The sequence below is a fragment of the Manis pentadactyla genome, chromosome 1 (assembly GCF_030020395.1).
Source record: "Manis pentadactyla isolate mManPen7 chromosome 1, mManPen7.hap1, whole genome shotgun sequence".
Classification (NCBI taxonomy): domain Eukaryota; kingdom Metazoa; phylum Chordata; class Mammalia; order Pholidota; family Manidae; genus Manis; species Manis pentadactyla.
In genome coordinates, this window is record NC_080019.1 from 234,350,154 (window position 1) to 234,372,153 (window position 22,000).

Genomic DNA, 22,000 nt, shown 5'->3' on the forward strand with positions numbered 1-22,000 from the left:
TAGTGACAGTTTAACTTCTTCTTTACCAATCTGGATTCCTTGTATTTTTTTGTTTTGTCTGATTGCCGTGGCTAGGACCTCCAGTACTATGTTAAATAACAGTGGAGAGAGTGGGCATCCCTGTCTAGTTCCCAATTTCAGAGGAAATGCTTTCAGCTTCTCGCTGTTCAATATAATGTTGGCTGTGGGTTTATCATAGATGGCCTTTATTATGTTGAGGTACTTGCCCTCTATTCCCATTTTGCTGAGAGTTTTTAACATGAATGGATGTTGAACTTTGTCAAATGCTTTTTCAGCATCTATGGAGATGATCATGTGGTTTTTGTCTTTCTTTTTGTTGATGTGGTGGATGATGTTGATGGACTTTCGAATGTTGTACCATCCTTGCATCCCTGGGATGAATCCCACTTGGTCATGGTGTATGATCCTTTTGATGTATTTTTGAATTCGGTTTGCTAATATTTTGTTGAGTATTTTTGCATCTACGTTCATCAGGGATATTGGTCTGTAGTTTTCTTTTTTGGTGGGGTCTTTGCCTGGTTTTGGTATTAGGGTGATGTTAGCTTCATAGAATGAGCTTGGGAGTATCCCCTCCTCCTCTATTTTTTGGAAAACTTTAAGGAGAATGGGTATTATGTCTTCCCTGTATGTCTGATAAAATTCCGAGGTAAATCCATCTGGCCCGGGGGTTTTGTTCTTTGGTAGTTTTTTGATTACCGCTTCAATTTCATTGCTGGTAATTGGTCTGTTTAGATTTTCTGTTTCTTCCTGGGTCAATCTTGGAAGGTTATATTTTTCTAGGAAGTTGTCCATTTCTCTTAGGTTTCCCAGCTTGTTAGCATATAGGTTTTCATAGTATTCTCCAATAATTCTTTGCATTTCTGTGGGGTCCGTCGTGATTTTTCCTTTCTCGTTTCTGATACTGTTGATTTGTGTTGACTCTCTTTTCTTCTTAATAAGTCTGGCTAGAGGCTTATCTATTTTGTTTATTTTCTCGAAGAACCAGCTCTTGGTTTCATTGATTTTTGCTATTGTTTTATTCTTCTCAATTTTATTTATTTCTTCTCTGATCTTTATTATGTCCCTCCTTCTGCTGACCTTAGGCCTCATCTGTTCTTCTTTTTCCAATTTTGATAATTGTGACATTAGACCATTCATTTGGGATTGCTCTTCCTTTTTTAAATATGCTTGGATTGCTATATACTTTCCTCTTAAGACTGCTTTTGCTGTGTCCCACAGAAGTTGGGGCTTAGTGTTGTTGTTGTCATTTGTTTCCATATATTGCTGGATCTCCATTTTGATTTGGTCATTGATCCATTGATTATTTAGGAGCGTGTTGTTAAGCCTCCATGTGTTTGTGAGCCTCTTTGCTTTCTTTGTACAGTTTATTTCTAGTTTTAATGCTTTTGTGGTCTGAAAAGTTGGTTGGTAGGATTTCAATCTTTTGGAATTTTCTGAGGCTCTTTTTGTGGCCTAGTATGTGGTCTATTCTGGAGAATGTTCCGTGTGCACTTGAGAAGAATGTATATCCCGCTGCTTTTGGATGTAGAGTTCTATAGATGTCTATTAGGTCCATCTGCTCTACTGTGTTGTTCAGTGCTTCCGTGTCCTTACTTATTTTCTGCCCAGTGGATCTATCCTTTGGGGTGAGTGGTGTGTTGAAGTCTCCTAGAATGAATGCATTGCAGTCTATATCTCCCTTTAGTTCTGTTAGTATTTGTTTCACATATGCTGGTGCTCCTGTGTTGGGTGCATATATATTTAGAATGGTTATATCCTCTTGTTTGACTGAGCCCTTTATCATTATGTAGTGTCCTTCTTTATCTCTTGTTACTTTCTTTGTTTTGAAGTCTATTTTGTCTGATATTAGTACTGCAACCCCTGCTTTCTTCTCACTGTTGTTTGCTTGAAATATGTTTTTCCATCCCTTGACTTTTAGTCTGTACATGTCTTTGGGTTTGAGGTGAGTTTCTTGTAAGCAGCATATAGATGGGTCTTGCTTTTTTATCCATTCTGTTACTCTGTGTCTTTTGATTGGTGCATTCAACCCATTAACATTTAGGGTGACTATTGAAAGATATGTACTTATTGCCATTGCAGGCTTTAAATTCGTGGTTACCAAAGGTTCAAGGTTAGCCTCTTTAGTATCTTACTGCCTAACTTAGCTCGCTTATTGAGCTGTTATATACACTGTCTGGAGATTCTTTTCTTCTCTCCCTTCTTGTTCCTCCTCCTCGATTCTTCATATGTTGGGTGTTTTGTGCTGTGCTCTTTCTAGGAGTGCTCCCATCTAGAGCAGTCCCTGTAAGATGTTCTGTAGAGGTGGTTTGTGGAAAGCAAATTCCCTCAGCTTTTGTTTGTCTGGGAATTGTTTAATCCCACCGTCATATTTGAATGATAGTCGTGCTGGATACAGTATCCTTGGTTCAAGGCCCTTCTGTTTCATTGTATTAAATATATCATGCCATTCTCTTCTGGCCTGTAGGGTTTCTGTTGAGAAATCTGACGTTAGCCTGATGGGTTTCCCTTTATAGGTGACCTTTTTCTCTCTAGCTGCCTTTAACACTCTTTCCTTGTCCTTGATCTTTGCCATTTTAATTATTATGTGTCTTGGTGTTGCCCTTCTTGGATCCTTTCTGTTGGGGGTTCTGTGTATTTCCGTGGTCTGTTCGATTGCTTCCTCCCCCAGTGTGGGGAAGTTTTCAGCAATTATTTCTTCTAAGATACTTTCCATCTCTTTTCCTCTCTCTTCTTCTTCTGGGACCCCTATAATACGGATATTGTTCCTTTTGGATTGGTCACACAGTTCTCTTAATATTGTTTCATTCCTGGAGATCCTTTTGTCTCTCTCTATGTCAGCTTCTATGCGTTCCTGTTCTCTGATTTCAATTCCATCAATGGCCTCTTGCATTCTATCCATTCTGCTTATAAACCCTTCCAGAGTTTGTTTCATTTCTGCGATCTCCTTTCTGGCATCTGTGATCTCCTTCCGGACTTCATCCCATTTCTCTTGCGTATTTCTCTGCATCTCTGTCAGCATGTTTATGATTCTTATTTTGAATTCTTTTTCAGGAAGACTGGTTAGGTCTGTCTCCTTCTCTGGTGTTGTCTCTGTGATCTTTGTCTGCCTGTAGCTTTGCCTTTTCATGGTGATAGGAGTAGTCTGCAGAACTGGGACGAGTGATGGCTGGAAGGACTTCCTTTCTTGTTGGTTTGTGGCCCTCCTCTCCTGGGAGAACAGCGCCCTCTAGTGGCTTGTGCTGCACGCAGACAGGGCTTCTGCTTCCTGCCCGGCTGCTATGGAGTTAATCTCCGCTGTTGCTGTGGGCGTGGCCTGGCTCGGGCAGCTGCTCCAAAATGGTGGAGTCGCGTTGGAGCAGGAGCGGCTGGGAGGCTATTTATCTCCTTAAGGGGCCTCCCTGCTCCCTGCAGCCCAGGGATTAGGGTGCCCAGAGATCCCGGATTCCCTACCTCTGGATTAAGTGACCCGCCCTGCCCCTTTAAGACTTCCAAAAAGCACCCGCCAAAACAAAACAACGCCCACCAAAAAAAAAAGAAAAAAAAATTTTTTTAATTAAAAAAAAAAAAAAAAGGTGGTCGTTCGTTTTTCTTTATTCTGCGGTGCCAGCCTCAGGCCTCTGCTCACCGGTCTTTCTGCTCTGTTTCCCTAGTATTGGGGTCCCTATCCCTTTAAGACTTCCAAAAAGCGCTCGCCAAAAGAAAACAACGACCACAAAAAAAAGAAAAAAAGAAAAAAAAATTAAATTAAAAAAAAAAAGTGGTCGCTCGTTTTTCTTTATTCTCCGGTGCCAGCCTCGGGCCTCTGCTCACCGGTCTTGCTGCCCTGTTTCCCTAGTATTGGGGTCCCTATCCCTTTAAGACTTCCAAAAAGCGCTCGCCAAAACAAAACAGCAAAAAAGCAAAAAAAAATGGTCGCGCGCTTTTCTTATGCCCTCTGTCGCCCAGCCTCCAGTGCCTGCTCACTGTTCTTGCTGCCCTGTTTTCCCAGTATCCAGGGCCCTGCACTCTGGCCCGGATGGCGGGGGCTGGGTGTTCGGCAGTCCTGGGCTCCGTCTCCCTCCCGCTCTGCCTGCTCTTCTCCCGCCGGGAGCTGGGGGGAGGGGCGCTCGGCTCCCGCGGGGCCAGGGCTTGTATCTTACCCCCTTCGCGAGGCGCTGGGTTCTCTCCGGTGCGGATGTGGTCTGGATATTGTCCTGTGTCCTCTGGTCTTTATTCTAGGAAGGGTTGTCTTTGTTATATTTTCATAGATATATGTTGTTTTGGGAGGAGATTTCCGCTGCTCTACTCACGCCGCCATCTTCTCTGAGTTCCCGGGTTCTGTTTTTATCCTGCACGGATCCTGGCCACACTGCCTTGTCAATCTGATCTCTACCTTTGTAGGAGAGGCCACACTGTGCTGAAGATTCATCTCCCTGCCAAGGAAGAAAATGTGATCCTGGTGCGGCTCTCCAAGATCCAGCGAGACTTGTACACACAGTTCATGGACCGCTTCCGGGACTGTGGTAGCAGCGGCTGGCTGGGGCTGAACCCCCTCAAGGCATTTTGTGTGTGTTGCAAGGTGTGTTGAGACCTCGATTGCTGAGCTGCAGACTCAGGATGTACGTGGTCCCAGGGTGTTACTCCTGTTGGTGGCCTGGACAAATGGAGAATCAAGGGAGGGCCGCTGGGCTCTCTGCATTGGAGGACTGGGGCTTCAAGGGTGGACGTGCCGGCTGCAGGCTGCACAACCCGGGGTGCTGCTCCTAGACTGCATGTCAGTGGCGCCCCTGGTGCTCGTGCAGCTCAGCCGCACAGCCTGTCATACCAAACCTGAGAAGTCACTTCCTCCCGCCGATGTTTTCACTTGGTAAAGGGTGATGGAGGAGCCTCACAGGGCAGAGTTTTTGATTGCTAGGATGATCAAGATTAAAAAATAGCTTAGACACATAATTAGGGGTACCTTTATTGGATTCTGTGTTTAATCAGACTGAGATCCCTTTCCTCCTGGCAATGCTTGAGATGGTTTGGGGCAGGAAGGCCCAGGACGTTTAGTTAGCGTCAGGCTGGTGGGCAGGCTGCTGAGCCCTGACTGGCCTTTGATCTTGCCCTGTGCTCTCTGTTGCCTCAGGGGCAACCTGTTTCTTTGATAGCCCTCTGCCAACCTGTTGGGTATTATTCCCCACTGACTGCTGCTTTAGTAAATCAGCTGAAGGTTTGTGTTTGGGGACACTGGGTTTCAGAATATTTCTTTTCTAGCCACAGTCTTAGGCCAGGGCCAGGAAGCTAACGCAGACATGGTCCACAAGGATGCGCAGTGCCAGCTCACTGCCCCCCACCTCCGACTCCCTGACCCTGGAATTCTCACCTCCTGCCAGCAGTAGTCCCTGAGGTAGTGTCCTCTTGGTCACCTGAAGTCAGTTGCATCTGTCTGTAGGGAGAGACAGGTCTGGCCTCACAGTGTCACACAGCAGCTAACTGCACCCTCACAGTGACAGGCGCATCCTTACTCTTACTTGAATCAGAATTCAGGGCTTGTGGCACAGGTTTTTGAACTGTGTACCAGATATACTGGCATGCCCGCTGGGGTGACCACCCCATTCACGTATTACGAGGATGAGAGTCGGTTAGTGGAAGTGAATGTGGAGGCTCTTTGGCTGTGGGGGTTTGGGGGAGCTTTAATTTTGGGGTGATAGTGTGTGCTGTGGGAGGCATGTGTTTGGGGTGAGTGCATGTTTCCAGCCCCATCGGGACACCCTGAGCTTGTACTCTGCCCCATGCCTCCCTCCTTCAACTTAAACCTCAGATCTGGAATCACCCTGATGTGCTGTATGAAGCCCTTCAGAAGGAGAGCCTGGCCAACGAGCATGACCTAGATGTGGAGGAGCTCGGCTCAGCAGGGGCCAGTGCCCGCTGCCCGCCTCTGGGAGCCAGAGGCAAGGGGGATGACAGCACCTTGGCCCCCTCCGTGGGTGAGGCGACCAACAGCAAGTTCCTACAAGGAGTCGGCTTCAACCCTTTCCAGGAGCGGGGCAACAACATCATCACGTATGAGTGGGTGAGCCGAGCACATCCTTCTGAAGCCGTAAGCTACTGCTGAGAAGGGCTGGTGGCAGTGCCTGTGTGGGGAGAGGGCGTGGGGCACAGGATGCTGTCCCGCCAAGGTTTCCTCAGGGGGTTCTAAAGGTTGCCTGTGAGCTGCTGCCTCGGAGCGAGAGGATTCTATTTCTAGCTATGGACCATGCTCTGGCCATGGACCTCCTCCAAGCTGTCTCATTTCTCTCTTACAGGCCAAGGACCTTTTGACTAATTACCAAACTGGAGTTTTGGAGAACTCTCCCAAGATGGTATTGCTTTTCCACCTGATTGAGGAAAGCGTGAAGCTTGGTGACAAGATTCTTGTGTTCAGGTAGGAAGAGAAATTCCCGAGTGACGTGGGGCCTGTGGTGAAGGCTGGCGCAGCACCTGCAGAGCGAGAGCATGTGGGGCGCCACCCCCTTTCCTCTCTCCATCTCTGTAACCCAGTGCTCCTTGTGAGGACATTCTTACATTTTGTCTCTTTCTTGGAGTTTCTTTCTTTGCAGAGAAGAACTTAAAACCCTAGGCTAACATTGGAGATCGTAGTCTAATTCTTACAGTTGTGGCCCAGGCCAAATCATTCCTGTGGCCTGTTTTTGTAGTGCCTGAGAGCTATTTTTATATTTTTTTAAGGGTTTAAAAAATAATAATAATATGCAACAGAGATTATATGTGGTCTGCAAATGCTGACCCCTTATCTAACTCGCTTCCATCCCTCCCCAGCCTTTTTTTTTTTAAAGCTTTGTAAGTAAGGCAAAGTAAGTCACGTGATTTGTTCTAGAGTAACATTCTCAGCCTGGCCAGAGTTTTGAGTTCCATCGAGTCCTGACTCATTGAGGAAACAGACATGAAGTAGGCTATCTCTCCTCTGTTCTGACGAGACTAGGCTCTGGTGAGAGCCACGTGGCAGGAGCCGGGCTTGGCAGCCTCAGAGTGTGGGTCTCCATGTGTGATACACTGTCGGGGGACAGCAAGGCTTCTGACCTGGAGGGCCCGGTGTCCTGCTGGTTTTCTGGGTCACTTCTGAGGAGACTGACTGGCTCTCTGCATAACTTGGAAGGAGCCAAGTGATTCTGAGTCCCTAGTAAGGCCCGTAATACTGCCTATGGCCTATAATTAGATCTGATGTACGTTCCTGTAGAGTTGGTTTTTTACTACTGATGCTTTTGTTACTGTATACTGAGCTAAACACCAGAATTTTTCACTTGAGGAAGTAATAGGGTAGAGAGTGCTTGAGTGGGATGCTGGTAGCATGTATGTGATGACTGCTCCCACTGTGAGCTAGGGCAAGTGCTCTGGTCTTCGTGGGGTCACCTCCGTGGAAGTGGGCTGGGGGCTCCCACGTCAGAGGCTGCTTGGGGAGCAAATCTGTGGGTCCGGGAGCTTCTGAGCCAAGCGTTGTCCCTTTCAGCCAGAGCCTTTCCACCTTGGCTCTCATCGAGGAGTTCCTGGGGAAGCGGGAAGTGCCCTGTCCACCAGGCGCCGAGGGGCAAGGGGCACAGAAGTGGGTTCGAAACGTCAGCTACTTCCGTGAGTTCACTGCCGCGTCGTTCCTGGGCCTTGGCGAGGTCTGCCTCAGGCTCTCCGTTCCTTCTCTCCCGTTCTGTCTCCGCTTCCCTCCTTCTCCATCAAATGCCGTCAGTGCCTGTGATCAGCCAAGGAGCAGGGAGGGAGGCCCTGTGCCGGGTCCGGGTCCGGGCTGGGCTGAGGCAGGGGGGTGCAGGGAAGGAGGCCCAGGCCTGTCCTCATCCAAGAGGGGATGGCGAAGGGCAAGGACAGAGGACTGCTGACCGAGCGCCCTGACGGGCCCTGAGGAGGACAGCCATCATGGGGAGGACGGCTGGGAACAGCCTCCTGGAGGAGCAAGACTTGTGCCAGACTTGCAAAGGAGGAGAGGACTGAGTGTGCGGAGCTAGTGTGGCCCAAAGACTCTAGGCGGGGAGAGCAGATGAACACAAGCCTGCATGCATTCTTGGGGGTAGAGGGGCCCTACGGGGGTGAGAACTGGTTCTTGAGGGAGCAAGAAACACCTTAGTTTTTAACAAGTATGGAGCACAAGTAGGCACATGGTAAATGAACACATATGGTGTGTTTGTGTAAAACTTCATGGGGGGCATGGTGATTGGGAAAAATGTATGAGTTGGCTCCTTAAGGGGAAGTTGAAATGCTGACTTGAACTACTTCCAAACAGAGCTGGCATTTGCGCGGGGTGGTTCTGGGTACTGGGGGCACTGCTGTGTGCTGCCCACTAGATGGCACTAGCGTCCACCCAGTGTAACCGCCAGGACTGACAACGGAGGCTGTGGGTGGTATGTGGGGAAGTTGCCTTTGTTGGGAGGCACTAGCTTAAAGGAAGGGTTTGGGGAAACGGAGGTTGGGGGCCCACAAGGAGCCCCCAGCTTGGGGTCCAGCCAGGAGCCCTGTGTTGACTGTAGCTTTGTGCAGTGAGTCAGTGCTGAGCTGTGCTTGGACATTGCAGGAACTCAGGTTGGAGAGGTAGGTTGAGGAGCTGACCGAGAGCCTCTGGCCTTGTGCAGTTAAAGTCACTCGCCTCCCACCATGGTTCTCCAGGTGGCAGCTCTTACCTTAGCTTCATGCTTTCTGGAGGGCAGACGTAGCCCCTCCGCTCTTACTCCTCCTCAACTGGATGTTACTGTTCCTCCTCTTGAGCGCCCCTCTTTTCGTTCGTATGTCCCACCCCTCTGCTCCAGATCTGTTCCTCTCATGCTCCCTTATAGCAAGTTCTTAGCTAGCCGCTTGTTAACAATGCAGATTCCTGGTGGAGGAACAGGGCACAAAACCCCTGGTCCTCTGGCATTTAGCAAGGTTTCCAGGGCTGAACTGGTATTCACTTGGCTTCCACATTCAGGGTGGTTCGTATGTCCTCTAAGGCCTGGGGACCTTGGCCTTAGAACTGAGCCAGGATACCAAAGGGAGAGGCACAGTTTACAATTCTTGTTGCACATGAGAGTCACCAGGGGGCATTTTAAAATTACAGCTGCCTGGGTCTCATGGTAGACCTGTGCGATGTCCAGGGTGGAGCTGGAGCGCTGTAGTTGAAGCACAAGGGCCTGTGATTTTGCTGTTTCCCATGTCCGCTCTGTCCTAGGGCTGGATGGCAGCACCCCCGCCTTTGAAAGGGAGCGGCTCATCAATCAGTTCAATGACCCCAGCAGCCTCAGCACCTGGCTGTTCCTCCTGTCCACAAGGTTAGTGTGCCCCAGGCTCATCCAAGGCCCGCCGCTGAGATCTGAGAGCAGAATCCTCCAGCGAGTTGTACTTAGAACAAAGAGGGTGACATTGGGGTGGGAGTTCCAGAGGGTGAAACTGATTTGAAACCTGTCTTTAAAACTAAAGGCTCTGTGATTGTTGGTTTGTGTTTTAAAGGGCTGGGTGCTTGGGCGTGAATTTGATTGGTGCAAACCGAGTGGTGGTGTTTGATGCTTCCTGGAACCCTTGCCATGATGCCCAGGCAGTGTGTCGGGTATATCGCTATGGCCAGAAAAAGCCCTGCCACATCTATCGCCTTGTAGCCGATTTCACGCTCGAAAAGAAGATCTATGACCGTCAGATTTCCAAGCAGGGCATGTCAGGTGGGTCATTTTCCAGGCTTGGAAGAGGCACAGCTATACAGGCTACCATCCTTATGTATTGGGGTGGGGAGAGGGGCAGGGTGTGGGTTAGCAGGCGGCCTTCAGTCACAGAATGCCAGCCATTCTGCCCTTTTCATTCTGATTGGAATAATTGCTTAAGAGGGAATGACCTCAACTTGTTGAAGGCAGGTTTAATGATAAGAGCTGAGCTGAGTATACAGCTTTCTCTTAGGATAGTTCCATTTCACCAGGGCCTCAGACCTGGTCTCTCACCTCCCAATGTGGGATGGCCTGGCCTTAGATATCAATGACAGGCCACCCACAAGCCCTGTTCTCTGCTGACCTTGGTGGCTTTGCTCTTGCTGTCTTCTTTGCCGTGTGCTGACGTACTGCCTGTCTCCTCCCTTCCAGATCGGGTGGTGGATGATCTCAATCCAGTGCTGAACTTCACCCGGAAAGAGGTGGAGAACTTGCTGCACTTTGTGGAGAAGGAGCCAGCTCCCCAAGGGTCCTTGAACATGAAGGGGATCAAGGAGCCAGTCCTGCAACTCGCTTGCCTGAAGTACCCTCACCTCATCACCAAGGTAGGAACCTGGCATGCACGCAGTCCCTGGGGTGGCTGTCTCCATCCAAGGGGGCTTTTCTGTAAGTTTCCTGTAGCAACTTGATCCAGCTGGCTCTTTTCCTCACCCCATGTACCGTCCCCCACCCAAGTTCATTTTCTTAGCAAAAAGAGAGGGGGAATTTCTGGAAATGTAGTCTTAATCCTCTGAACTCCCCTAGCCTGATGATACGGAAGGCAGACTTCGGAGGCAGAGCTGGTGGTGGGTCAGAGCTGAGTCCCACTTTCTGAACTGACAGAAAGCAAACCCGCGGGTGGTGCATGCTGTGCTGTGAGCCGGTGCGCTGGCTCTGTCCTGTGCTGTGCTGGGGACAGCAGCCCCTTCTCAGTTCAAAGAAAGACTCGTGGCATATCAGCCATGTTGGCACAAAGACTGGTGATTAAATCAAAGCCCTCCTGTGTCCCCAGGAGCCTTTTGAGCATGAGTCATTGCTCCTTAACCGGAAGGATCACAAGCTGACCAAAGCTGAGAAAAAGGCAGCAAAGAAAAGCTATGAGGAGGACAAACGCACCTCAATCCCATACACCCGCCCGTCTTATGCGCAGTATTACCCCGCCAGCGACCAGAGCCTGACCAGCATCCCCACCTTCAGTCAGAGAAACTGGTGAGTTGCTGAGGGGCGAGGGGCGAGGTCTCGCCTGGGCCTGGCCCAGGCCTTCTGACCGGCTCCGTTAGGGAAAGGCAGGGCCAGCAACTTTGGCTGTCCTCTGGCTGCTGTGAGCTGGCAGGGGCTGCTCTTTGTGGGGAGCTGGGGCAGCTCAGCAGCCGGTGGCCCTGGCTAAAGAGCAGACTGCTGGCCCTGTGACTCGGGAGATCCTCCTGGACTCTGGGGCGTGCCGCCGCCTGAGACCCACACAGCACGTCTAGGCAGAGCACCTTGGGCCTACCCCTTGCTTGCCGGTGAAGTTCACGGGTGGAGGCCAGGTCCTTCATGGGCCTTTCACTGCAGTCGTGGAGTCCTGCTCCTAATGGGATTCCATTCTGTGGCTGTGCCTTGATCCTGAGCAAAAATCTTTGTCTTGAGTACAACTTCTAGAACTGCCCAGGATATGAACAGGATAGAAGCCGATCACTAAGTGGAGATAGGCTGGATGTGAGGAATCACGGAACAGTTACCTAGGTTCTTGTTTCTTCATTTTAATGCGAAGTACCTCAGCCCTTACCTGATAGATCAGCTGCCCGATTCAGTGGTTTTCCTTTTTTAAAATGTTTGGTGATCTTGAATTAAAGATAATTGTTTTTCTTGAGAGGGATAGATTTAAAAGTTTTTTCTTATGCAGAGTCCACATAAAAATAAAAACTTGCCAAATGAGGTTCTAAAGGACCTGCGACCATGTAAGATTTTATGTGACACTCTAACATTTGGCAAATGAACTTGCTACTTTCCATGCTTTCTGGGAGAAGGCACCCCTCTTCCAAAGCCTGCAGACTTTATTTCTTGTCGTTTTCCAAGATTCTGTTACCTGGGAATGTTCCCTGTCTCGGCCTCCATCCCTTGTTTCTCTTTTCTGGGCATTTCTGCGTAACAGCAGGGATGGATTAAGCTTGTGGGAGGAAAGCCATGTGTGGGGAAGATGTGCCAAGTGGGCTGGGCTGTGAGGACGTGTCACAGCCCCTCTCTGGCCCAGCTCTGCTCCTGCAGAGGCACCAGCCTCTCAACATGTGATGAGCCGTAAGCACGGTCCTGCCACCTCCTTATCCCCTCTGCGTGTATGCGCGCAGCCTTCCCACCCAGTTCTTAGTCTGGGCCTTGGTCTAGGTCCCTGTTACCCTTCCGACTTCTGATCCTGGGAAGAGTCCCACTAACATCCGACCAGGGCCCTGAGCCCTGGCCAGGCCACCCTGGGCAGATGCTGAGGAAATGGGCCCTGGAGCTGGGGGGCCGCAGTGCCGCTGGGCCTGCTGGGGACGGGAGTGCTTGGGCTCAGGGCTGCCTGAAGGGGCCCGAGGCAACTAAGAGCAGCGTTGTGAGGGCTCATGCCTATGACTCCCACTGCAGTGGCATAAAGGTGTTCTTTATCAGGGGAAGAAGACCATTCCCGTTCCAGGAGGCCTCTTCCCAGGACCAAAGACACAGAAAACTTATAGGTAGGGTCTTAATTTCACAAACCTTAAATCAAGAGGTGCTTTCTCAAGGTGCCAACATCAAGTTGAGAGGAAGGTGATGGGTGAGGTGTCACTGACCGTGGGCACCGTTCTGGCCCACCGGTACTGAGATGCGCAGGCAGTGCTCAGGCCGCATGCCGCTTAGCACCTGGTTTCCATGAAGTGTTCTGTCAACTGCCGCTTCTGTGGTGGTCCTGACTGGAGGGCTTAGCCCCAGGACTCACCAAGCGGAAAGGACTGTGGAAGGGAGAGGCGTCTACGTTACTTAGTGAAACTTGAGGTTTCAGAGACTGAAGATGCTTCAGTTGGGCAGTGGGTCTCAGCATCAGCTGGCATGTGGGATCGCCTGGCCCTTTTCCCTGCATGCAGGAATTTTCCATCCATTTGTCTTCAATTTAGCGGGAACTGTGTTCTGAAGAATTTACCTCCCTTGATGCCTCTCTGCCTCTTCCTAACTTCCCTCCAAAGGCTAATTCCTGTTGTGAACAGTCCAAATTCTAGAGGAGCAAATGTTGCCTCACCTCTCCAAGCGGGTTTTACTCCAAAACATCTGGTTCTTCTCAGACTCGTGTGTGTGCACCCCTTACTGCCTCTGTCTCCGCTCCACCCCGCCTGGTCCTGGTCTCCTCTTCTGTTGGTCATGTCTGCGGGTTCTGCTCCTCCTGCAGCAGTGCCGGAGGCTGTGGGACGGGGAGCTGCGGAGGGCCTGCCGCCCCTGCAGAGAGGTCAGAGAGCTGTCCTGCGCGCTGCCTTAGTGTGCCTGTTTGTCCCCCACAGGCAGTCTGCACTGAAGAGCGATGAGAAGCCCGTGGCCAGTGTTCGTCCCGTCCAGTCCACCCCCATCCCCATGATGCCCAGGCATGTCTCCCTGGGAGGCAGTGTGAGTTCTGCCCCCAGCACAAATCCAGCCATGAACTTCCCGATCAACTACCTGCAGCGTGCCGGCGTCCTCGTGCAGAAGGTGGTCACCACGACAGGTGAGGGACCCCTGGGGTCTCTCCAGGGGCTGCCTTTTTGATTATTTGGTTCACTGAGGAAGCATTTATTAAATGCCCTTTGTATTTTAGGCCTTTCTACATTGGCACTGTGAGTAAAAAGAGAAGATAGCAGTTCCTCATTGAGGAGTTTGCATTCTGATGAAATATCTTAAGAATAGTAACAACACGGAACTGGGTTTTCTTGAATGTGGTGGGTGGAAGAGACGCCGAGCACTGTAGAGATTGTGAAAATGTCACCGGGACACAGGGTTGGCCTTCCGAGAGAGGTGTGAGTGTGTTGAGTCCCACCTGACTGTAGGGTCAGCTGGGTGTAAAGGACAGCTGCTAACCTCCCTACTTAATTGGAAGACCTGACCATCGCCTGCTACTTTCTTCGTGAGCCTGATGTGGGTTGAGTGCAGTGCATTCCTGTGATTAGCCCTGCGGCTTGGGGCGGCTGAGGAGAAAGGCATTTCAGGGTGCTGTTTTTCATCTTATCCATAGATACTCATTATTTATAAATGTTAGTGAAAATATCTTGTTTTTTTTAAATATGAAAATAATATGTGTCTGTTATAGAAAAAAAAATTGAAATAAGTAAAAACAAAAAGCAAGCTTCTTATAATCCTGCTTCTCTGCTGCTTCTCAAAAATGCTTTTCTCCCGATTCTTCAGTTAGGCATGGAGTAACGCCAGCAAGGGAGAGAGTGAGGCAGTGCCAGGAGCCTCAAGGGGTGTAGAGCGCCCACGTGCAAATAGATTAGAAGGAAAAAAGCACACAGAAACAAACATTTGAACTAAAACATTTTCTAAGTGAAAAACCCATGCATTTTTTTATTAAGTCAGGGAAAATTGATCAGAAAGATGATCATAGTTCTAAAACGTGTTGTTTTCCCAGTATTTGTTTAGACAGTTGCTAGAGGTCCTCCTGCTGGCTTTGCCTGTGGCCGGACTCTTAGGTCAACCCCTGCCTGCAGAGGCTCTGGGGAAGCCGCTGAGGAGTGGACGGATGTGCCCCTGGCGTCCCCCTCCCACTGCAGGCGGCCCCGTGCGGCCTGAGTCTGAGGCCTGTGGTCCTGTTCACAGATATTGTTATTCCCGGACTCAACAGCACCACGGATGTGCAGGCAAGGATTAACGCTGGGGAGAGCGTCCACATCATCCGTGGGACGAAAGGTGAGGTTGGGGCTGCGGGGGCAGCGCTGGGCCAGGCCTGAGTAGGGGGAGGGTGGGTGGGGCTCCTGTAAGGTTGTCGCCTGTGGAGGAAGCATGAGAAAAGGACATTTCTAGGAACTTAGCAGACAGAGTTGGGTTGGGCCCGAAGGATATCTGTCAGTGGCTTCAAAGGAAGGAGTTAGGGTCTCTGATTCTCCATATTTTACCATTGTTTTTGTGGAGACTCTTGGGGTGGGTTAGGACAGACGCGGTGTATTAGTCTCAGCCTACCAACAGTGATGCTGTGGGCTAGGAATGCCCGAGACACTCTCTGGGCAGACTAATTGTGATGAGCCCCCACAGACATTTCCCCTGAGCCGTGTTGTGGCTGCACTGGCCCGGCCCTTGTGGTTCTTACTGTGATGGCAAGGTGCGCCTGAGCAACACCAGTCAGAGTATTTGAAAAAACAGCATTTATCACTCACAGGTCCTGGTGATACAGAGCACACCCAGAGCCACAGAGCCAGTTTGTGGGGAGCGAGTGCGGGCATGGTCCGGGCCTCTGCTTTTATTAAGAATGAGGGTAGGGTGGTTGGGGACTTGTGGGTTCACTCATTAGCAAACTCACAGCATAAGGGAGGGAATTAGATTGTGGGGAGAGAAAAGCAGGTTCTCTCAAGGGTCAGTTATCCAGGCTACCCTGGACTTCCTATAAGGGTTCTTCATGGGTGGGGGCAGCCTGGTTCCTTATCTGGGGGTGTAGCTCATAGCCGTGAGATGGATGTCTTTGGAAAGGGTGCCTCAGCAATTAGAAGCTTAGTGCCTGGCACTTAGGCTTGCACAGGGAGACTGAGGCCGTGCGGAAAGAGCTGGGGGCTGGGCCTAAGCCGCCATGTCTGTTACGGTGCTGCCTGGCCGACTTGTGTGTAGCAGGTCAGAAGTCTGACTGGGAGTGTGTTGGGCGGAGGAATTATTGTATGTGGGTTGCATGACAGAATTTTCTGGTGTGATCATTCTAAAAGTCCACTGTCTCGGCCTCCTAGGCAGGAAGGTGAGATTGCCGGAGTGAGACTCGGGAGCAGACAGGTTGGCCCGGACATGTCGGGACCCCGCTGGGCCTGTCTCTCCCCTCAGCCTTGCCTGTGTGAGGCTCCCTCAGGCTCGCCATTTACAAAGGGGGTTTGCCCTCACCTCCACTGGGTCACAGCACCTCAGGGCACAATGCCATGGGGTGCATGACTAGCCTGGGGTCAGCAGGCTACAGCCCACGGGCCCAGTGCAGCCTGCTTCCTCTTACTGTTCCTGTGTAACAAGAATGGGTTTTACCTTTTCAACTGGTTGAAAGGCAAATGGAAAGAATAATAATTTGTGGCATGTGAAAATGGCACAAAATGCACACCTCAGTGCCCAGAAGTAAATATCTTCGGAGCACAGCCACTCCCCACTGCTTCCATGCAACTGCAGCAGAGCTGAGGGGTCGCAATGGAGACCTTATAGCCATCAAGCCGAAACACCTGCTGACTGAACCTTTGAGAAGAAGTTTATTCATTTCTGGCTTAGAGACAGCCCTGGCATTCCAGGAGGTTAAGCTAAAGACTTGGCAAAGACCAAGGGGAAGGCTAACCCATGCCCCGTGGGAACAGAACGCACTCTCGCATTGTCCCCACCACCGGAGAGATGGTGTTGAGGCAGTGTGACTCGTTCCCAGATCTAGGAGGAGGACGCTGGCCAGAGTCACCGGTCCCGCACAGAGGGAGCCAGCTCCTTCTCTTCCCCAGCAGCCTGTTTATTTCCTCCACTGCGTATGCGCCTGTGACCCTCCCCGATGTCTTCTGCTGTGGTTGTCTGTCTCCCCCTCCAGAGGCTCAGCTCCATGAGACAGGGCCCTTCCTGTGTCAGGCACCTCCTTGTGGGGTTGTGGGAGTCATGCAGTCAGTGCTGTGGAATAAATGAATAGTCTTGGGTCCACAGCTCAGACACCCCACTCCTCACTTCAGGGGTCTTGAGACCTCATTCTGGCCCTCGGCGAGCCCACAGCGCCTAGGTCTGGAGCTGCTCAGGGCTGGTGGCTATTCTTCATGTCTGCTGCTAACGGTCTTCTCATGGTTGTTCCCAGGGACGTACATCCGCACCAGTGACGGGCGGATCTTTGCTGTCCGGGCAACTGGCAAACCAAAGGCCCCTGGAGATGGCCGGACAGCTGCCTCAGGTACAGTGCTTCTGCCTTACAGTTTTTGGTTTTCTTTTGTTTTGTAATTAATTTATTTTTTGAATAATGTGTACATGGTTCACAATTAAAAAGGTAGGAAAGGGGGTAAAGTGAAAAGTGTGTTTTTCTCTCCTCATACTCCCAGCCATGCAGCACTCCTTTCCGGATGTACTATTCTTGTTTGGGTTTTAGAGGTATTCTGTGCATATGCATGGTATGAGGATGTACGTGGTCCACATCAGTGTGTGTCTGTCAGTCTTTATGTATGAAGAGCCTATGCATATGTTATGTAGCTTTCCTTTGTATTATTAAAACATACGTTAATTCAAGAGACTGCTCACCCCATTCTTCACTCACTGGTGTATCTCATCTCATTCCTGATCAGTTCTTCAGATGCGCCCTGCAGGGGTTTGTGCAGGACGCCATTAGACGGGTATCACACTGCATGTGCTGAGTGCCCTGTCCTCGGATGCTGAGATTGTATTACCCCACCGTGCAGTACTGGCCACAGGCAGGCAGGCGTATCTGTAGGGTACATTCTTAGATGTGGGATTGCCAGGTCAAAGAGTGTGCCTGTGGCATGTGGACAATGTTAGGAACTCTTGCCAAGTTCTCCTCCATGAGAGGGGTTCCCTTTTACCCCCTGTGGAGTATGAGGCTGCACTAGCTCCAGCTTCTGTGGTGGAGACTTTCCTGGGCACAGACCAGGTGAGCGACAGCCCTTGAGGCCTGGTGCCCTGTGCCGAGGTCCAGTGGCTGCCACTGTCCTAGAAATGTCCTCTCTCCCTTCCTATTATTTGAACAGTTTGTAATTTGAAGACATGGTGTCATTTTACCCCCAAATACTTCAGCACACATCTTCCAATATTTAGGACATTCTCCTAGTCATACCACCATTATCACACTAAAAGTTAACAATTCCATAACATTACCTACCATCCAGATTTCCTAGTTGTCCCAGTTGTATTGTGTGGCCATGGAGTTTGTCTTGTTTTTAAACCAGGATGGACTGCCTATTAAACTTCATTCCTCTTTTTTCCCATCCTGGTCACTTGATTGCCTTTGCCCCAAAGAGTTGACTAGGAAATAAGAATGATCTCTAAGCTTTTCATCTCCATTGTCTCATAGGATTTACCTAGGTTGAGTTTTACAGATTGGGGGACTGGGGTGCAGAGAAATTATAGGTCTTATTGCAGATAGACTTATTTCCTTAGATCAAAGGATTGCTTCCTTGTGACTGGGAAAAGTTGACTGGCTGATATGTTTGGACATCAAACTAGTTTAATTTGGGGGAACCACAGGGCAGGATTTTCTTTTCTTTTTTTTCACTGAAAGAAGGTAGGAGGGCATTATTAACACATGGGTTGTTTGCAGTTTGGAAATGAAAACAAATTCTATTCTCATTTTTCACATTTGCAGGATTTTCTTTTTAATGGAATTTTCCTACACTCCTCTCCCTGGTCATTCTGGTTCTCAGTTACCTACCTTTTGTCCCCAGGTTCCCAGGGGTCTTCTCTTGAGTCCACAAGCAACGGCAGACACAGTGCCTCATCACCCCAAGGCCCGGACCCTGAGGGGCTGGCCAGGCCGGTCTCTCCAGACAGCCCTGAGATCATCAGTGAGCTCCAGCAGTACGCAGACGTGGCTGCCGCCCGGGAATCCTGTCAGAGCTCCCCAAGCTGCAGTGCCGCCCTGCCTGGCCCCCCAGCCCAACTTGTGGGCAGCAGTGCTGTTCCTGGGGCAGCTCTCGGGCCCGAGCCTCGACATGGGGGTCGTTGCCTCAATAGCTCCCTCTTGGTGACTGGCCCTCCCTGTGGTGACAGGCACCCAGTGTTGGACCTAAGGGGCCACAAGCGGAAGTCAGCCACACCACCTGCTGCCCAGGAGTCAGCCCGCCGGCGGTCCAGGAAAGGCCACCTCCCAGCCCCCATGCAGCCGTACGAACACGGGTATCCAGTTTCTGGCGGGTTTGCCATGCCACCCGTCTCCTTAAACCACAACCTCACAGCCCCTTTCACCTCCCAGGCCGGGGACAACTCCCTGTTTATGGGCAGTACCCCCTCCTACTACCAGCTGTCCAATTTGCTGGCAGATGCCCGCCTGGTGTTTCCAGTGACTACTGACCCTCTGGGGCCAGCAGGCCCCGTCAGTTCCCCCTCCACAGCTACCTCAGTCACTGCCAGCAGCCCTTCCCTCACGCTCAGCTCCTCTGTGCCAGGGTTACTGCCCAGTTACCCACTCCCCTTCCCACAGCCCCTCCTGTCCGAGCCCAGGATGTTTGCGCCTTTTCCTTCTCCCGTCTTACCCAGCAACCTTCCTCGGGGCCTGTCTGCCTACCCAGGCTACGTGTCCCCACACACAGGCTACCCGGCTGGCAGCCTCCTTCGCTCCCAGGTGCCTCCATTTGACCCTCATGAGGTTGCCGAGGTGGGCTTCAGCTCCAATGATGACGAGGACAAGGACGATGATGTGATAGAGGTCACTGGGAAATAGCCGGGGAGCCCCTTTCCGCCTCCCTCGGGGCCTCAGCAGGCTGCCCACCAGGCTGAAGGGCAGCGCTCTGGGCCTTCTGAGGATAGGGCACCTGGCAGAAGGGAGAGGAAGAGGGCAGGGAAAGGTGGTTGACCATAGTGGCAAGGTTCTGTTGCTGTTTAACAGAAGAGGCAAAAAACCCCAGAGAGCAGCAATAGCGGGAAACCAGGGACCCGGAGCGGGAGCGGAGGGGCAGGCAGCCTGCCTCTCCTCCTGCCCGTCTTGCTTATGCTCTTTGCTTGCTTGCCCGCCCGCCCGAGTGCAGAGGCTCACACCCCGTTTCTGTCTTTGGGAACACTCTCTCCTGAGAGAGCTGCCTTACTGGGTGACTTAGCTTGGCCTGGAGAGGGGAGGGGAGGGCAGGCGGGTGGGCAGGGAGAGCAGGCAAAGGAGACCAGGTATGTGTGTGTGCGCGCGTGTGTGTCTACATATGTATGTACATGTGTGTAACAGCAGGGGTGATGGGGGGGGAAGGAGGGAGGGAGGGACCAAGGGGGAAACTAAAAAATGAATTTATCTTTTTAAAAATAGAAATCAGAGTGTGGTGGTTCATGGCAACTGTTAGTGTGAACACCAGGATGAGCGCAGGAGAAGAGCCATGGAAACCACAGGTTTCCTTCTAGTTGGGTGAAGAGAAGCCCAGCTAACCCCAGTCCCTGGTCTGCAGAGCCAGCCTGTTTTAGACTTTGGGGGGAGATAGTGAGAGAAGAGGGGGCACCGCCAACCTGTCTCCTTCCCCGGCGGCTGTCTCTGAGCAGGTCTCCCTGGGGGGGTGCGGTTGCACGTGCGCAGGGGCTGGGAGGAGGGGCGCTGCACCGGGTGAGGCTGTGGAGCCGCGGCCAGAAGAGACTTTCTTCACGAGGACAGACTGAGCCCCAGCTGCCCGTCCTGGTGGCCTTGCCTTCCCCGCTAGATCGCTCCATGTTAATTTATTTCTTATGGGCAATTATTTATTATTTGGACTTTCCACGTGTCTTGTTTTGGGGGTGGGGTGGGAGGGGAGGTTAGGGGTAAGGAGGGTAAGAGATGCGAAGGGGAGTTGTAAGATATCCCAGACCCCATAGCTGCTAGTGAGTAAATCCCAGGAGGCGGATGGTGAGCTGACCAAGGTTCACGCTAGACAATGCTGTTTACAGGAAGGCCAGGGGGTCTGTGACTGCACAGCTCGTGGGGTGAGACTCATTCCGCAGACACTGAAACGGGACCATGGAGTTTGTTATTGGAAAGTAAGTGGTCCCACATCTGGGGCTGGGCCCTCCCAGGAGGACCTCAGAGGCAGGCTTTTCTGTGCTGCCCAGTGGAGCTGCAATAGGTGGCCGCTGGGTTGCAGGACAGACTGTTGGTCTCCTATTGGGAAAAGTTTTGGCTTCTTGTGTGTCTTGGCACCTGTTAGGTGATTGTGTGGCCTGGTGCCTGTCACTCCATCCTCTTTGATGGGACATGCAGGAGCCTTGAGTCTTGCTTTTGTCTAAACCCATCAGTCATTCTGGGTCTCCCCTTTCTTGTTGCCAGTGCTGGGGCAGGGGGCATCCAGGCTTTAGATGTAAACACTGGCCACCTTCCTGTTGGCTTTTACTCCTGCTACTGAGACTTTGCTAGGCAGGTCTTTGTGATGGACAAACTTTGTCAGGCTTTGGAGCTTCGCCACCTGCCTCGGGCCCGTCCTTCCTGGGCAGCTGCTACATCTGCCTCTCCCCATGCTGAGGGTGGTGAGCCAGGCCCCTTACCCCCAACCACCAGTTCCGGCTGCTTCTATAGTGCTTCTGACCAGCCATTGTCATTGTGGGAGGGCCTTAGCACATTTGGGGTGCTGTTCCCAGAGAAGAGCCAAGGAGATGGCTGGGGTGGTGCATCCATGTGTGCATGTGCATTTGTGCGCTGTTTACACCAAAAGTGGAACTTTAGCTTGCTTTCTCCATTTTCAGAAGTACCCTGTCACACTTAATGCTCCTACTCATAGAAGCCTTAGATCTACAACTTAGCTATGCAAATTATTTTAATAATTTAAGAATAGCAGTTCCAACCTGTGCTTTCTCACCCCCAGAATGGATGGTGGAGGGACCAGTTGGAGTGGGCTCTCGGGTAGACGCTGGTGTAGTAGGACTGAATTGGCCTGGGTCTCTGGTCTGCAGGCACACAGCCTAGGCTGCCTGGGAGCCCAGAGATTGTGTGTGTGTGTGTGTGTGTGTGTGTGTGTGTGTGTGTGTGTGGTGTGTGTGTGTGTGTGGTGTGTGTGTGTGTGGTGTGTGTGTGTGTGTGTGTGTGTGTGTGTGTGTGTGTGTGTGTGTGTGTGTGTGTCAGGGAAGGAGGGGCATACGTGTTCACCTCTAGAAATTACAAGACTCTGAGAATCCAGAAACTATCCCAGCAAAGGGTTGCAGCCAGTCACTGGGGAGGTGGGCACTTGAAGGCAGCTGTAAGCAAATGGGGTTCAGAGAGGCAGCACATGCCTCGTTTCCACCCAGAGCTTTCAGGAGCCGGGAGGGGGCTGACCTGGCTAGCAAAGGCTGGCTTTGAAGTGTGCAGCTTACGTTGTGTAGGTGGTGGGGTGGGATCGTGGGACATGGGAGTGCTACCAGTTCCATGTTTTTTGGGTTGTTTTTTTTTTCATGAACCTGAAAACTTCTCTGACTTTTCTGTTGTCTCTCTGTGTGCTGGTAGACAAGTGTGTGCGCACACCAAACATGAGCTTGTACGTGAGGGAAGCAGGAAATGTCTCAACCTAAGAACC

The 22,000-nt window shown here is 51.2% G+C and overlaps 1 protein-coding gene across 6 annotated transcripts in view; it reads left to right on the forward strand.

Annotated features, from left to right (window-relative positions):
• Positions 1-21,416, forward strand: part of RAD54L2 (RAD54 like 2) — a 91,695-nt gene extending 70,279 nt beyond the window's left edge. For all 6 annotated transcript variants that reach the window (XM_057486924.1, XM_036878101.2, XM_036878104.2 and 3 more), the window contains 12 exons: positions 4,402-4,579; positions 5,804-6,055; positions 6,288-6,406; positions 7,487-7,605; positions 9,185-9,284; positions 9,463-9,668; positions 10,080-10,252; positions 10,699-10,895; positions 13,175-13,374; positions 14,460-14,549; positions 16,645-16,737; positions 18,236-21,416. In XM_057486924.1, coding sequence (XP_057342907.1) covers positions 4,402-4,579; positions 5,804-6,055; positions 6,288-6,406; positions 7,487-7,605; positions 9,185-9,284; positions 9,463-9,668; positions 10,080-10,252; positions 10,699-10,895; positions 13,175-13,374; positions 14,460-14,549; positions 16,645-16,737; positions 18,236-19,230 — 2,722 coding nt within the window. In that variant the 3' untranslated portion in view covers positions 19,231-21,416. The remainder of the gene's footprint in view (positions 1-4,401; positions 4,580-5,803; positions 6,056-6,287; positions 6,407-7,486; positions 7,606-9,184; positions 9,285-9,462; positions 9,669-10,079; positions 10,253-10,698; positions 10,896-13,174; positions 13,375-14,459; positions 14,550-16,644; positions 16,738-18,235) is intronic.
• Positions 21,417-22,000: the final 584 nt, after the last annotated feature.